This window comes from Macaca mulatta, chromosome 14 (assembly GCF_049350105.2).
Source record: "Macaca mulatta isolate MMU2019108-1 chromosome 14, T2T-MMU8v2.0, whole genome shotgun sequence".
In the NCBI taxonomy this organism is placed as follows: Eukaryota; Metazoa; Chordata; class Mammalia; order Primates; family Cercopithecidae; genus Macaca; species Macaca mulatta.
In genome coordinates, this window is record NC_133419.1 from 11,620,221 (window position 1) to 11,637,047 (window position 16,827).

Sequence of the window (16,827 nt, forward strand, 5' to 3'; positions counted from 1 at the left end):
TCCTGTGGAGTCAGGTGGGGAGCCAGACAGAGGGGGAGAGCCCTGAGCTGGGGAGAGAGGACTTGAGTTTCAGGTTCCAGATTCAGGTCCTGGTCAAGCACTTACCAGCCGGGCTTCACTGGCGCCCGCCGAGCCTGTGACCTCATCTGCAGAGGGGTGGGTTGGCAGCTCTTCTTCTCCTTTCCCTGCCCATAGTTACAAAATGTGCTGACTCCTTGTAGGAAATTAATCAAATGCCTTCCTGCCCCTCCTCCATCCCTCTCTGGGGAGCCTGCCCCTGCTCAGTACCACCCCGAATAGGATGATATTTTTGTTTTGGTTTGCTTGTTTGCTCATTTGTTTTGAGATGGTGATTCGCTCTGTCGTCCAGGCTGGAGTGCAGTGGCGTGATCTTGCAACCTCCGCCTCCTGGGTTCAAGCGATTCTCCTGCCTCAGCCTCCTGAGTAGCTGGGACTACAGGTGCACGCTACTACGCCCAGCTAGCTTTGTATTTTTAGTAGAGACAGGATTTCACTATGTTGGCCAGGCTGGTCTGGAACTCTTAACCTCAGGTGATCCGCCTGCCTCAGCCTCCCAAAGTGCTGGATTTATAGGCGTGAGCCACTGCGCCCGGACTGTTGGTTTGTTTTCTGGGTCTTGCTGTGTCGCCCAGGCTGGAGTGCCGCGGTGCAGTCGTGGGTCACTATCGCCTCGACCTTCTGTGCTCAAGTGATCCTCCCCATTCAGCCTCCCAAAGTGCTGGGATTACAAGTCTGAGCCACTGTGCCTGACCGGGATGTTGTTTTTCTTCACCATTACCCCTGGTCTCTCACTTCTGGCATATTTCCTCCTTTGTTTTGGGGAATGATGGCATGGGGCCCAGGGAGTAGGGTTGGGAGCCAAACTTTTCTCCTCTATTTATTCAGATCGTAGCTATGGATGCAGCAAAAAGCAAACAGAAGTTTGACTAGATATATGAGCTCAGTATTCCACAACATTTAAAGCTGGTGTGTACTTACGTAGGAGGCTTAAAACATAACGTTAGGTTAAAATGAATAATAGCCCCAACAGGAAAAAAAATAGTGCATTCTAAAGAAGTTCTTAGCGGGAATGTTCAGAAGCTTGGTTGGTTTGACTGACACTAGCTCTGCATGTCTCCTTCTTGGTACCTCCTTAATGCAGACCTCTGTTGCTCCCTGACTTCTCCATTGGGTCACATGTGGCCAGTAGCATGAGCATAATATCCCTATCATTGTTGTCTCGCAGGGTGAGAGTTCGGAAGGAGCCATCTTTACTTTTAGGCCACCCTCTTTATTTATCTAGCACGTGGGGTGGGACCGTGACCGAAGGAGGGCTCCATGCACGTCTCCTGTGTTGTTGGAGGAGGTAGTGTTGGTAACGGGCGAGGAGCAGAGTCATTTGGTTCCAGCAAAGCTGCTTCCATCAGATTGGTCCTGCCCTTGGGCGGACTTCGCTTCATCATCTCTAAAATGAGATTAAAGATTGTTTCTCCCTCATGGGAAGGCTCTGGGATTCAGTGAGCTTATGCCTGTTTAGGAAAGTATCTGGCACAGGGTCACCACCCTGTGCCATCACATCTGCCCAGATGAAATCAGGTAATCAACTGAGGCACCCGGAGTGCCCATCGCGCATGCATGCTGTGCCCCATGGGAAAGGGCATCAGATGTGACTCTGCCCTCAAGGAATCCGCATCTAGCAGGAGAAAGAAAACTGACACTGTGGAAATAAATAGAGAGCTAGAAGGCCAGCGGGACCCGCAGTTCCCCACGGCGCGGACATCCTGGAGGGCGAGCAGCTGCCGGGCGGGGCACGCTGTCAGCCAGCCCTGCCTAATCTCCTGGCAGCGAGAGCAGAGAGAAAGCAGAATCTGGTATTCATTGCGCGGTTGTTTCTAATTTCCTTCTGCTTTCGAGATCCTCTTCTAAGGGAGAACAATGCCCTGAATGATGGGGCACAGGTTTCCTTGGCTGGGCACTCACCCAGCTGTGGCAGAGGCCAGGCACTCACGGGGTCGGTGGCGTTTGATTCTGGCTTCTGAGAAGCTCCTCCGACAGTGGGGTTTGGTGGCTGATTTGAGTCCCGGCCCATAGGACAAGTCCCCCCAGGCTCACTTACGAGTATTGTCTTTAACATTTCCCTATCTGCCTAAGAAGAACAGTCTTTTGTGTTATCGCCGGGGTTTCTTATGAGACTGGGGGGGTGGAGGAGTCACTGAACCCCAGAACTCTCTGTAGGACCCACATCTGGAGCCAAGAGGCCGCTCTGTGCCACCACACTCCCCGGAGTGCCCATCGTGCGTTGGAGGGGGACGGCGTTGGCCTCGAGTGCTGCCCTGGCAGTTCCCTTCACAGACCATGCCTGAGAGGACTCTCAGCAGAGGACCCTGGGCTGACATTTCTACAGCCGGTGCCTCACGAGGCTGGCCAGGGCAGGAGGCCCAGGGCTGAGTCCAAGGAATGGGGTGGGGTTTCCTCATTCCTTGCTGTCTTCATATTTGGCCTTCTATTTGTAGATTTCAGTAATTTATCAGCCTTTCTGGGTTCCTCTTTCATCACCAGAAGCAGAGTGAACCCAAGGTAAGAAACCCACTTGCATAAAGGGCCGAGAGAGGCTAAGGGGCATTTGATGATGGACTTTCAAGTCCATGGGGCTGTATCGAGGAAGATGCTATGGGAGTGGCAGGTGGGAGGGTGAGTGAGGGACTGCACAGTCCCAAGAGGCCCTAGCAGGTTCAGCTCTCTTCAAGATGGGCAAGACCCAGCTGGGCACAGTGGCTCACGCCTGTAATCCCTGCACTTGGGGGGGCCGAGACGGGCAGATCACCTGAGGTTGGGAGTTCGAGACCAGCCTGACCAACATTGAGAACACCCCATCTCTACTAAAAATACACTATTAGCCGGGTGTGCTGGCGCATGCCTGTAATCCCAGCCACTCAGGAGGCTGAGGCAGGAGAATCACCTGAACCCGGGAGGAGGAGGTTGCAGTGAGCTGAGATTGCACCATTGGACTCCAGCCTCGGCAACAAGAGCAAACTCCATCTCAAAAAAAGGGCCGGGTGCAGTGGCTCATGCCTGTAATCCCAGCACTTTGAGAGGCCGAGGCAGGTGGATCACGAGGTCAGGAGTTCAAGACCAGCCTGGCCAATATGGTGAAACCTCGTCTCTACTGAAAAATACAAAAATTAGCCAGGCGTGGTGGCATATGCCTGTAGTCCCAGCTACTTGGGAGCCTGAGGGAGGAGAATCTCTGGAATCTGGGAGGCAGAAGTCGCAGTGAGCCAAGATCGCGCCACCACACTCCAGCCTGGGCGACAGAGCGAGACTCTGTCTCAAAAAAAAAAAAAAAAAAAGAAAGAAAGATGTTCAAGACTCAAGTCAGGTTTCCCAGGCTTAGGTCACCCAGATGCATCCTCATCTACATGCCATTCTCACTACCATTTGTTTAATATTTTCCTTTTTTTTTTTCTTGAGATGGAGTCTTGATCTGTCTTGCCCAGGCTGGAGTACGGTGGCACGATCTCGGCTCACTGCAACCTCTGCCTCCCGGGTCAAGCGATTCTCCTGTCTCAGCCTCCCAAGAAGCTGGGACTACAGGTGTGTGCCACCACACCCAGTTAATTTTGTATTTTTAGTACAGACGGGGTTTCACCATGTTGGCCAGGCTGGTCTGGAACTCCTGACCTCAGGTGATCTGCCTGCCTTGGCTTCTCAAAGTGCTGGGATAACAGGCGTGAGCCACTGCACCTGGCCAAAGATTTTTCTCTAAATAGATTTATTTATTTATGTTTGAGATAGAGTCTTACTCTGTCACCCAGGCTGGAGTGCAGTAGCACAATCACGGCTTGCCACAGTCTTGACCTCCCAGTCTCAGGTGATCCTCCTATCTCAGCCTCCTAAGTAACTGGAACTACAGGAACACACCACCATGCCTGGCTAATTTTTGTATTTTTTGTAGAGATGGGATTTTGCCATGCTGCCCAAGCTGGTCTTGAACTCCTGGGCTCAAGCAATCTGCCTGCTTCAGCCTCCCACAAAGTGCTAGGATTACAGGTGTGAGCTACCGTGCCCGGCCCTAAAGAGATTTATTTTGAAAATCTTAATCATTTAATTAAAAAAGAAACCTTTATGTCACTGCTGTAAATGAAATTCAGCATTTTGCTGACAGACATTGAAATAAGTACAGATGGAACAGTTAAAAGCACTCATTCTGTCCCTTTGATATACTCTTGAACGCCACTCATTGCTTTGTATAAGGTCTCGGTGTACAAATCTTTCTGTATCATGGGGGGTCCATGTGCGTCTGATGGCGATGTTGAGGGTGAGCTTGATGTTGTCAGGGAGTAGGGTGATTTGCGCCGACTTGTGACCCCACCAAAGAAACTGGGGATGACACCCCTGCTGCTTGACCAAGGGCTTGCTGGTTCCATATCAGTATCTCTAACAGGGGAGGACGACAGTGGCTGCTTCAGAGGGCTCGGTGAGGGTGAACTGAGCTCCAGGAGGATTTATTTATTTATGTATTTATTTGTTTTTGAGACCAGGCTCGGTGGCTCACGCCTGTAATCCCAGCACTTTGGGAAGCCGAGGTGGGTGGATTACTTGAGGTCAGGAATTTGAAACCAGCCTGGCCAACATGGTGAAACCCCATCACTACTGAAAATACAAAAATTAGCTGGGCATGGTGGCACGCTCTTGTAATCCCAGCTGCTCGGGAGGCTAAGGCAGGAGAATCACTTGAACCTGGGAGGTTTAGGTTGCAGTGAGCCAAGATCATGCCACTGCACTCCAGCCTGGGTGGCAGAGTGAGACACCATTTCAAACAAAAATAAAATAAAATAAAATATAAAATAAAATATTTATTTTTGAGACAGGTTCTGACTCTGTCACCTAGGCTGGAGGGCAGGGGCTCCATCACAGGTCACTGCAGCCTCTGCCTCCTGGGCTCAAGTCATCCTCCTGCCTCAGCCTCCTGAGTAGCTGGGATCACAGGTGTGCATGGTACTGCACCAGGCTAATTTTAATTTTTTTTTGTAGAGGCCAGATGTGGTGGCTCACACCTGTAATCCCAGCACTTTAGGAGGCCGAGGTGGGCAGATCACTTGAGGTCAGGAGTTCGAGACCAGCCTGGCCAATATGATGAAACCTCATCTCTACTAAAAATACAAAAATTAGCCTGGTGTAGTGGCACATACTTGTAATCCCAGCTACTCAGGAGGCTGAGGCAGGAGAATTGCTTGAACTCAGGAGGCGCAGGTTGCAGTGAGCTGAGATAATGCCACTGCACTCCAGCCTGGGCAACAGAGTAAAACTGTGTCTAAAAAAAAAAAAAAAAAAAAAAATTATGCAAACCGTATATCTCTATGTTGCCCAGGCTAGTCTTGAACTCCTGGGCTCAAGAGATCTACCTGTCTTGGCTTCCCAAAGTGCTGGGATTACAGGCATGAGCCACTGTGCCCAGCCACCCTGTAGCATTTATAAAGTGCTGAGAAATAGTATCTGGCACGTAGTAAGCATTTAGCAGATGTGAACCCCCACTTTAACTTGGGAGATTTTGGCTGAAGGCCCTTGACTGTCCTGGGGATCTGCCTTTGTGGAGATGGGGCTGGGACAGACACTGCCAGGCTCCCTCTGGCTCTCTGCACATCTCTGTTGCTCCCTGACTTCTCCATTGGGTCAGGTGTGGCCAGGTAGCATGAGCATCATTTCCCTCCTGATTATAGGGTTAAACTAAGATGTGATCAGGACAGGCGTCATCACGAAATATCCCCACTGCAATCGGTGGTCATCTCTGTCCACTAGAGGCTCAGAAATGGGCTCCCAGGGATGAAGACTGGTGTGCACTGCTGGGGGCTTGTGGGATCTGTGTCTGCCGTTCCCTCTGGCCAGCCACGGGTTGTTTCTGGAATGGGACTCGTGGCTGGGAGGGAGGAAGGAGCTGTGGGAAGCAATCCCAGGTTCCTTGGTGGGACTGGAAACTCTGCCTCAGGGCCTGGAATTTTGACTTCCTGTTTGGCCTGGCACTTGTTCCCCCACATTTTCAGCTCTGACACATCCTCTCCCTCCCCCTGTCAGCATCGTTTCCTCATCGTAAAATGAGGGGGTTGCACTAGATCCTATCTAAGGCCCCTGTGAGCTTGAGGAAGCCACGATTCTACCTCCGGCCACCCCCTCACTTTTCCCTCAGGCCTCTTGATTGGCAGTGAGTGGAGAGGTGGGAAGAAGGAGAGAAATCACAATAGCTGTGCATCAGGCCACCCGCAGGATGGCCCCGCGGCAAAGAACCGCACAGTCCAAAATGTGAATAGTGCCAAGATGGAGAAACCCTGTTTTAGGGAAGGAAAGACAGAAGAGAGGAGATACTTAAAATGTGATACACAAATGTGAATGCGGCTGGGCATAGTGGCTCACGCCTATAATCCTAGCACTTTGGGAGGCGTAGGCAGGCGGATCACTTGAGGTCAGGAGATCGAGACCAGCCTGGCTAACATGGCAAAACCTCATCTCTACTAAAAATACAAAAATTATTCGGGTGTGGTGGTGGGTGCCTGTAGTCCCAGCTACTCGGGAGGCTGAGGCAGGAAAATCACTTGAACCCGGAGGTTGCAGTGAGCTGAGGTCGCGCCACTACTCTCCAGCCTGGATGCTAGAGTGAGACTCCATCTCAAGAAAAAAAAATCACACAAAAATCCAAAACAAACCAAAAAGAAAAATGCGCAAATGCAGTACAAATAATAAATAGTTAGACAAATGATAATGAAAAGGAACACTTAGGGATAAAGCAAAATGCATAGGAAAAGGGTTTATGAAGGAGATTGGACAAAGTTGCCAGGATAGGGAAGGATGTGTTTGCAGAGTGGTCATAGCTGGGCTGGGTCGAGTTTAAGGCGCTGGCCTTAGAGTACTAACCAGCGTTCACTTTACAGATGAGAAAACTAGGGAAACTGGGAGGGATGGGTGTCCTCCCCTCTCCTTCCTGGTTCTCTTTGGAAGATGCCATCTCTGTTAGGGACCCCTCCTATGGGATTTCAGCAATGCAGCCAGGTCAGCAGTGGTACCTACTGATGCCACACAACAACGTTAGGATGGCAGGCTGCCTAGTCCAAAGGCCCAGGCAGTCACTATCGTATGAGTTTTATCATGCAAGCCGGTCATGGTTAGTTTTTCTATGAGACCTTTGCTCCTCGTTGAATTAACAACAAATCAGTTGTCTCCATGCCAGAGGAAGATACCACATAAAGCAAGACTAAAATGAGCAGAGAACAGAGAATGTCTTCATGGCCTTAGGGATGGGCAAACATTTCTAAAACAGAATGCGAACAGCACTAACCATAGAACAAAAATCGATGAATTGGACTTTATCAAAATTAAATCCTCTCTTCATCCAAGGGCACCATTAAAAAAAAATGAAAAGGCAAGTCTCATGTATCTGATAAAGTATTCGTTTCTAGAATATTTGAAGTACTGCAGATCAATAAGAAAAGTTAAAATGACCCAATCAAAAAAATGAGAAACAGAGGCCGGGTGTGGTGGCTCATGCCCATAATCGGCACTTTGGGAGGCCGAGGCGGGTGGATCACCCGTCAGGAGTTCGAGACTAGCCTGACCAACATGGTGAAACCCTGTCTCTACTAAAAGTACAAAAATTAACTGGGTTGGTGGTGGGCGCCTGTAATCCCAGCTACTCAGGAGTCTGAGGCAGAAGAATTGCTTGAACCTGGGAGGCAGAGATTGCAGTGAGCCGAGATCACACTACTGCACTCTAACCTGGGAGACGGAACAAGACTCAGTCTCAGGAAAAAAAAAAAAAAAAAAAGAGAGAGAGAGAGAAAGACTTGACCAGGCAGTAACAAAATACACAGATGGCCAAATACACTGTGAAAAGGTGCTCAATATCATCATTCACCAGAAAATGCAAATTTGCTGGGAGATTAGCTGAGCCTGGTTGCACAAGCCTGTAGTCTCAGTTACTTGGGAGGTTGAGGTGGGAGGATCATTTGAGCCTAGGAGTTTGAGGCTGCCATGAGCTATGATCATGCCACTGCACTCTGGCCTTGGTGACAGAGTGCAAAAGAAAAAAAAAAAAGAACAACATACACACACAAAACTCCCACAAAAATATACTACTACACACCCACCATAATAGCTAAAATGAAAAGACTCACAATACCAAGTGTTGCTGAGGATATGGAACAACTAGAACTATTGTGTATTGCTGTGGGAAGTGTGGAAGAGGTACAGCCACTGGCAACATTGTTTGGCAGATTATATTAAAGCTATAGATATGCCTGCTCTACAACCCAGTAATTCTACTCCTAGGTATATAATCGTAAGGGATTTGGCTGGGCGTGGTGGTTCACGCCTGTATTCCCAGCACTTTGGGAGGCCAAGGTGGGTGGATAACCTGAGGTCAGGAGTTCGAGACCAGCCTGGCCAATATGGTGAAATCCCGTCTCTACTAAAAATACAAAAAAAGTAGCTGGGTGTGGTAGTGAGTGCCTGTAATTCCAGGTACTCAGGAGGCTGAGGCAGGAGAATCACTTGAACCTGGGAGGCGGATGTTGCAGTGAGCCAAGATCGTGCCATTGCACTCCATCCTGGCAGACAGAGCGAGACTCCTTCTCAAAACAAAACAAAAAAACCTAAGGGATTTGAATGCCTGTGCTGATAAGAATGTTCAAAGGAGTTTCTCCAAACCTGAAACACCCCAAATTCCCATCAGCAGAAGATTGGAGAGATAAATTGGTGGTCTATTCATGTAAGAGTACTATGCAATGATGAAAAGATGATATGCTCTGATTCCATTAATATGTAGTTCAAAAGGAGGCAAAGCTGATCTATGATGAGTCAAATCGTGGTTCTGTCTGGTGGGGATATGGATTGGGAGAGTGCATGAGGGAACTTTTTGGGGTGCTGGAAATATTCCTTATGTGGCCTGGGGTGGTGGTTATAGAAATGCCTGTTTATGAAAATGATTATCAAGTTGTCCATTGTGTACTTTATGTACTCTGATGAATGTATGTTATACTTCTTTTTTTTTTTTTTTTTTTTGAGATAAAGTCTTGCTCAGTCGCCCAGGCTGGAGTGCAGTGGCTCAATCTTGGCTCACTGCAAGCTCTGCCTCCCGGGTTCACGCCATTCTCCTGCCTCAGCCTCCCAAGTAGCTGGGACTACAGGCGCCCGCCACCATGCCTGGCTATTTTTTTTGTAGTTTTGGTAGAGACGGGGTTTCACCGTGTCAGCCAGGATGATTTCGAACTCCTGACCTCGTGATCTGCCCGCCTCGGCCTCTCAAAGTGCTGGGATTACAGGCGTGAGCCACTGTGCCCAACCTATACTTCTGTTTTTTAAAAATGAAGAGAAATGCAGATTCTCATGTCCAAGAGAAGTAATAACAATAATAATTTATGGAGCACCCAATATGTGCCTGATTGCTTTATAGAGATTGTTTGCCTTAATCCATCGAAACCTCCTGTCAAAACGATATTCTTTTCTTGCTAGAGAGGAGGAAACTGAGGCTTAGAGAGGGACAATAGCTTGTCTGAGTATCACAGCTGCTCAGTGTGGGAGTCAGGCCTTGAACACCGTATTCTGCACTGCTGCCACTTGGCTTGGGATGTTGAGAGTGAGTCTTGGTACAGCATCAAAGCTCTCTGTGTTGCTTGCTACTCCCCCGGAGCATCAGATGTTGCAAACACCATTCTTTAAAGAGAACTTCATGGTGTGAACCCCAAGTTCCCCTACCTTCTTCAAAACAAAAACATGGATTGGGAAGCCCAGGCCCTTTATGAACCCTTTCCATGAATTTGTTCCAATCAGGAAAAGAGCCTGCAGCTTCCTCCCCACCCTGTCCATCCTAACTGTTCTGTGTTGTTAATTCTCTGAGAATGAGAGGGGATGGGCTAGCCCATCCCCTGGCTTGAGTGCAGTTAATATTGTGAGCCAGGCTTGAACTCCAGCTCCGCTCCTTTTAAACAGTGAGGCCCTTGGGTAGTTTTTTAATTTCTCAAAGCCTTTGTTTCCTGGTCTGTGAAAAGCGACAGTGGTACTTCCCTTCTAGTCCCACTGTGAGAGTTAAATGCGGTCGTATGTAAGAAGTGCTCAGCTCAGCGACAGGTTCATAGCAAGTGTGCAATAAAAGATGTGTAGAAATGTCAAAGCTGGCCGGGTGCGGCCAGCCTGCAATCCCAGCACTTTGGGAGGCCAAGGCAGGAGGATTGCTTGAGTCCAGAGTTCAAGACCAGCCTGAGCAATATAGTAAGACCCCATCTCCAAAAAGATAAATAAATAAAGCTTTCACTTTCCTGGTGCCTGATTCCTTCCAAGCCTCTTAAAGAGGCTTAGCTGGCCGGGCACGGTGGCTCAAGCCTGTTTATCCCAGCACTTTGGGAGGCCGAGATGGGCGGATCACGAGGTCAGGAGATCGAGACCATCCTGGCTAACACGGTGAAACCCCATCTCTACTAAAAAAATACAAAGAACTAGCCGGGCGAGGTGGCGGGCGCCTGTAGTCCCAGCTACTCGGGAGGCTGAGGCGGGAGAATGGCATAAACCCGGAAGGCGGAGCTTGCAGTGAGCTGAGATCCGGCCACTGCACTCCAGCCCGGGCGACAGAACGAGACTCCGTCTCAAAAAAAAAAAAAAAAAAAAAAAAAAGAGTCTTAGCACCTTTGCCCTCTAAATAATTCAACACACATTTGGAAGAAAGAAGTTATGCGGGTCGGGCACGGTGGCTCAAGCCTGTAATCCCAGCACTTTGGGAGGCCGAGACAGGCGGATCACAAGGTCAGGAGATCGAGACCATCCTGGCTAACACGGTGAAACCCTGTCTCTACTAAAAAATACAAAAAACTAGCCGGGTGAGGTGGCGGGCGCCTGTAGTCCCAGCTACTCGGGAGGCTGAGGCAGGAGAATGGCGTGAACCCGGGAGGCGGAGCTTGCAGTGAGCTGAGATCCGGCCACAGCACTCCAGCCTGGGTGACAGAGCGAGACTCCGTCTCAAAAAAAAAAAAAAAAAAAAAAAAGAAGTTATGCGAATGGCTTCTTCACAAAGTGTAACGTGTAGTGAATAAATGGGGCAGAATTGCAGCGCTTCAGCAAGGAAAGGGGGGCATTTTGAACGAGCGTGGTCAGATGGAGGTATTATTTGGCTGAGTCTTCAAAAATGGGTAGGATTTAGGCACAGAGAGACCAGGAAGGTCATTCTCAATTAGGGGGAGGGCAGGCGGTAGTTCCTCGGAGCCAAGGTCAAGTTCGGGAAGGGTGAGCAGGTGAATTTGGTTGGTGCTTGAAACTTGTGTAGGGACTAGTGGAAGATGAAGTAGGAAAGGAGGCCTGGTTCCAGATGAGGTCACATTAAGAAAGCTGGAATTTTTTTTTTTTTTTTTTTTTTGAGACAGAGTCTTGCCATGTTGCCCAGGCTGGAGTGCAGTGGCAGGATCTTGGATCACTGTGCAACCTCTGCCTCCCGGATTCAAGTGATTCTCCTGCCTTAGCTTCCTGAGTAGCTGGGATTACAGGTGTGTGCCACCACACCTGGCTAATTTTTGTATTTTTTTTTTTTTTTTAGTAGAGGCGGGGTTTCACCATGTTGGTCAGCCTGGTCTCCAACTCCTGACCTTAGGTGGTCCTCCTGCCTCGGCCTCCCAAAATGCTGGGATTACAGGCGTGAGCCACTGCACCCGGCCCGAAAGCTGGATTTGTTTCTGTTGGAAAAGGGGTTGCTGCACTTTGCTGAGTGCGGGAGGTGTAAGATGGAGACAGGGGCATGCAGGCCCACGTGGGAGGTGAGAGAGACCAGGTCAGGAGGCCCATGAGAGGACAACCTGCGTGTTCATGGGAGTCAGATGGGAATTGTGACTCAGGAAGGAGGCACTGGGCTGGGACAGAAGATGTAGGTAGGCTCCAGGAGATGACAGGGAGGGAAGGTGAAGGCCTGTGAAGGCTCAAAGCCAATTGCTCGGGTTCATGAAGCAGAAAGGGTTCATGAAGAGGAAAGGGAAGAGAGAAAGTCAGTTTGGAGATGATAATGAAAAGGATTTCTTAATGGCTGAGGCTGGAGGTGGCAGCTGCTTTCATGGTTCCTACCTTCCTCTGTTATTTGAATGTTCCTGGGAACACACTGTCCTCTCCTGCTCTCAGGCTTGTAGAGGGGACACCAAAAGGACAGACTCGGGCTTTATGCACGCTTCCTTTCCACCCTGGCCTCACAGAAACCACACAGAGGGAGGCGTGGCGAGACCAGAAGAGTCCCAGCAGCAGGATCCTTTCCAAATCTATCCCTTCCAGTGGCAAGCATTTGTTTAAATGCCCTGGCAAGGAGTGGGGGGCCTTCTTTCAGTTTGTGCAAAGTTAACGAACTGTCTTCTGATTTTATGGAGAGATGCAAATAGTGTGTTGAATAAAAATCTCTTTGTTGTTGTTTTACAGGGCTGTAGAAATGGCCAGGAAGAAAACCACCCCCTCTTAAGGCTGTTTTTGTGACCATTCTTTGGAGCATTGTTCTAAAAATGGGAAATTACATATTGCTGTGCCAAAAGCAACAAACACCTGCAGTTAAAGGAATACCTTCCACGAGGCGGCTTTTCGGAGTATGCATGATTATAGCTCCAGCCAGGCCGGACCGAGGGCTGCTGCAGAAGCTCTGCTTGGTGTATTTCTTTACTTGCAAGGGGACAGAGTGTGGGCTTAGGTTTGGGACTAGACGGGGCTTTGGCGGCTATGGAGCTCAGGTGATTATCCTTCACTCATTTATCCAATAAACATTTATCAAGCATCTATTCTTGTGTCAGCCTTTGTGGTTTTCTCTGTTCCCTTCCCTGGCGTTGTGAGAATCCCTGGGAGAGTTGGCCACAGGCAGCAGCTTGCTGTCCTTATTTTCTTTCAGTTTTCAGAGTCAGCGCATGACTGCTGCCTCCACATGACCGAGAACCCCCGCGCATTCTCTCCTTTCTTTCTTTTCTTTCCCCCTCTTACATCCCTTGCTCCTCCTCCCCTTTCTCTTTCCTCTTTATGTATCTAAAAAAGGAGAAATGTAATTTTTTTTTTTGAGACAGTATCTCACTCTGTCACCCAGTCTGAAGTGCAGTGGCATGATCTCAGCTCACTGTAACCGCTGCCTCCCGGGTTCAAGTGATTCTCGTGCCTCAGGCTCAGTAGCTGGGATTACAGGCGCCTGCCACCATGCCTGGCTAATTTTTGTATTTTTTTTTTTTAGTAGAGATGGGGTTTCACCACGTTGGCCAGGCTGGTCTCAAACTCCTGACCTCAAGTGATCCACCTGCCTTTGCCTCCCAAAGTGCAGGGATTACAGGGATGAGCCACCATGCCTGGCCAATAAATGCACTTTTTTAATACGCCAATCGATACATTTCTTCAGGCACACGCCTTTTCAAAGTTTCCTGTTGCTGGAGGTCGGTCTGAAATTCTTAATCTATGCTGGTAGATGTTAAAGGATAATTTTCGATTATCTGGTTAATATTTAACTTTTGTCAACACTGATATTGCAAAATAATCAGGTCTTGAAATTTATCAAGCATGAAATGAATACCATTCAGATGGAATGGTTTAAGAGGAATCCAGTTTCATAAACTAATCTCATCTTTTTTTTTTGAGATGCAGTTTTGCTCTTGTTGCCTGGGCTGGAGTGCAATGGCATGATATTGGCTCCCTGCAACCTCCGCCTCCTGGGTTCAAGCGATTCTCCTGCCTCAGCCTCCCAAGTAGCTGGGATTACAGACACCCGCCACCATGCCCAGCTAATTTTTGTATTTTTAGTAGAGATGGGGTTTCTCCATGTTGGTCAGGCTGGTCTCAAACTCCTGACCTCAGGAGACCCACCTGCCTCAGCCTCCTAAAGTGCTGGGATTACAGGTGTGAACCACCATGCCTGGCCAACTGATCTCATCTTTATCTAGAAACAGAAAAGCAAGGAGCAATGGAATACAATGAATTTCAAACGTTTTTTGGCATTTTGGTTAGAACTTCCTGCCCACAGAGCATATGAATTCCTCAAATGGGTCAGCCAGAGAGTAATGGGAGGTCTTTTTGGGGGTCCAGGGTCATGTCTCAGGGGCCACTTGGTTATTGATGTGGTCCTCCTGGAAGCAGAGAGATGGAATAAAAAGGTTGGGAGGCCAAGGAGGGCGGATCAGGAGGTCAAGAGATTGAGATCATCCTGGCCAATATGGTGAAACCCCATCTCTACTAAAAATACAAAAATTAGCCAGGCATGGTGGCGGGTGCCTGTAGTCCTTGCTACTCGGGAGGCTGAGGCAGGAGAATCGCTTGAACCCGGGAGGTGGAGATTGCAGTGAGCCAGGATGGCGCCACTGCACTCCAGCCTGGCAACAGAGCGAAACTCCGTCTCAAAAAAAAAAAAGGTCTCAAGTCCTGTAATGTACTTAATTTACTGTCTTGGCTTCCACCTTCGTTTCAATTTTTCCACTAGAGGGTCCAAAGTAGAATCCTGCTGCTGTGATCGAGTGCTTGACGCAGATGCATGTTCGAATGATTTATTTTCCTTTTGCTTTCTTGGACTTTCTAAGTTTTCTACAATGAGTAGCAAGATAACTAAAATGTGAATCATGCCTTCATAGGACTCACATTCTAGAGAAGGCAACAGTTACAAGCAAACATGCTACAGTAAGATAAATACATGATTTATCCCACTGTAAATAGCTGCCCCAGATGAGGGGCGTGGGAGCCCAGCAGCGGAGAGAGCCCCTGAACCTCAGGGCACAAAGTGCTGGGTAGGGAGAGCAGGGAGAAAGAGCCCACAGACTAAGTCTTGAAAGAATCTGAAGGGGGCCAGACTTAGCAAATGAAATAGAATATGCCAGTTAAGTGTGCATTTTAGATAATGAAACGATTTTTAGTGTAAGTATGTATTATACTAAAGTATTGCATGAGTCTTGAAGGATGGAGTTTGGTTCTTCCAGGGACTTTGGGAAGGGAAAGCATTTCGGTCAGTGGGAACTGCTTCTGCAAAAGTGTGGAAGTGTGAATGGCATGGATTTGTTGCCTGTTTCAAATGTGAACATCTGTGCCTCGACGTGAATCAACGCGCCTTACTGAGAGGGCAGTTTTATTTCCGAGCAACATCCACTGCTCCACCCTCAAAGCGAGGGGTAGGTGGGAAGCAGCAGGATTTGAGGCCAGAGTGGAAGCAGGGCCATCTCCAGGAGGCTTTGATGATGGGTGAGGCTTGGTGAGGGGTTTGGACTTTATCTGACAGGGGACCAGGAAGAGGGAAGGATTTTAAGCAAAAGCATGAACTTCCTGTTTGATTTTTGGCAATCATGGGAAGGAAGCAAGACTAAAATCTTAGAGACTATTTAGGAGGCAGATTAACGGCCCCCCAAGGATGTCCACATCCTAATCCCCAGACCCTGTGGATGTGTTAGGTTACCTGGCAAGAGAGAATTAGGGTTGCACATGGATGCAAGTTTCTCATCAGCTGACTGTGAGATGGGGAGGTTGTTTTGGAGTATCTGATGGGCCCAGTGTAATCACAAAGATCCTTATGAATGGAAGTGGGAGGCAGAAGAGGAGATCAGCATCGGAGAGAGACTTGCAGAGGCTGCCCTGCTGACTTTGAAGATGGGGAAGGGGCCATGAGCCAAGTAATGCGGGTGGCCTTTAGAAAGTGCAAAAAACAAGGGTACAGATTCTCCTCTGGAGACTCCAGAAAGAATGCAGCCTGCCAACACCTTGGTTTTCAGCCCAGTGAGATGCATTTCAGACGTCTGGCCTCCAGAATGAGAAGATCACAAATTTGTGTGCTTTAAAGTTATTAAGTCTGTGGTAAGTTGTTAGAGCAGCCATAGAAACTAATGTAGAGGCTGTTTGCAATGATCCAGGTCACAGATGGTGAAGGCCTGGAATTGGCAATAGGGTCAAGAGAAGGGGATAAGGGCTGGGCGCGGTGGCTCACGCCTATAATCCCAACACTTTGGGAGGCTGAGACGGGCGGATCATTTGAGTCCAGGAGTTCGAGACCAGCCTGACCAACATGGTGAAACCCATATTTGTGAAAAAATACAAAAATTAGCTGGGCGTGGTGGTGTGCGCCTGTCATCTCAGCTAGTCAGGAGGCTGAGGGAGGAGGATTGCTTGAGCCTGGGAGGCGGAGGTTGTAGTGAGCAGTGATCACGACCCCGCACTCCAGCCTGGGTGACAGAGTGAGACCCTATCTCAAAAAATAAATAAATAAATAAATAAATAAATAAATAAAAATAAAGGGATCAATTCCATGTAAGCTGAGATGGACTCAGACTGACCGGACACCTAAGGTCAGGAGGTCAGGAGATTCCCCTAGCCCAGCAATCCTTTCTCCTCTCCTGATGCCCCAAGGCCTGCTCCTCCTTCCACAGCTCCCAGGGAGTCTCTGATCCAGTCTGTCCTAGGGCTGACTAGTACCTACTTTTGAGATAGGGGCCTAAGAGGGAATTCTTCTTTATTTTTATTTTTCAGATGGAATCTCATTCTGTTACCCAGGCTGGAGTGCAGTGGTGTGATCTTGGTTCACTGCAACCTCGGCTCACTGCAACCTCCGCCTCTGTAACCTCTGCCACTGCAATCTCTGCCTCCTGGGTTCAAGTGATTCTCCTGCCTCAGCTGTAGCTGGGACTACAGGCATGTGCCACCACGCTCGGGTAATTTTTGTATTTCTAGTGGAGGTGGGGTTTCGCCATGTTGGCCAGGCTGGTCTTGAACTCCTGACTTCAGGTAATCTACCTGCCTCAGCCTCCCACAGTGCTGGGATTACGGGCTTGAGCCACTGCACCTAGCCCTAAGAGGGAACTCTAAAGGTAGCTCTGTAAGTATCTG

The 16,827-nt window shown here is 48.8% G+C and overlaps 1 protein-coding gene across 2 annotated transcripts in view; it reads left to right on the forward strand.

The window, feature by feature from the left end:
* Positions 1 to 12,774, forward strand: part of AHNAK (AHNAK nucleoprotein) — a 113,184-nt gene extending 100,410 nt beyond the window's left edge. The window contains exons 6-7 of one of the 2 annotated variants that reach the window (XM_077962452.1): positions 3,472 to 3,594; positions 12,427 to 12,774. In XM_077962452.1, coding sequence (XP_077818578.1) covers positions 3,472 to 3,594; positions 12,427 to 12,434 — 131 coding nt within the window. In that variant the 3' untranslated portion in view covers positions 12,435 to 12,774. The remainder of the gene's footprint in view (positions 1 to 3,471; positions 3,595 to 12,426) is intronic. The other variant, XM_015113976.3, reaches the window with a different exon arrangement.
* The last annotated feature ends 4,053 nt before the right edge of the window (positions 12,775 to 16,827 follow it).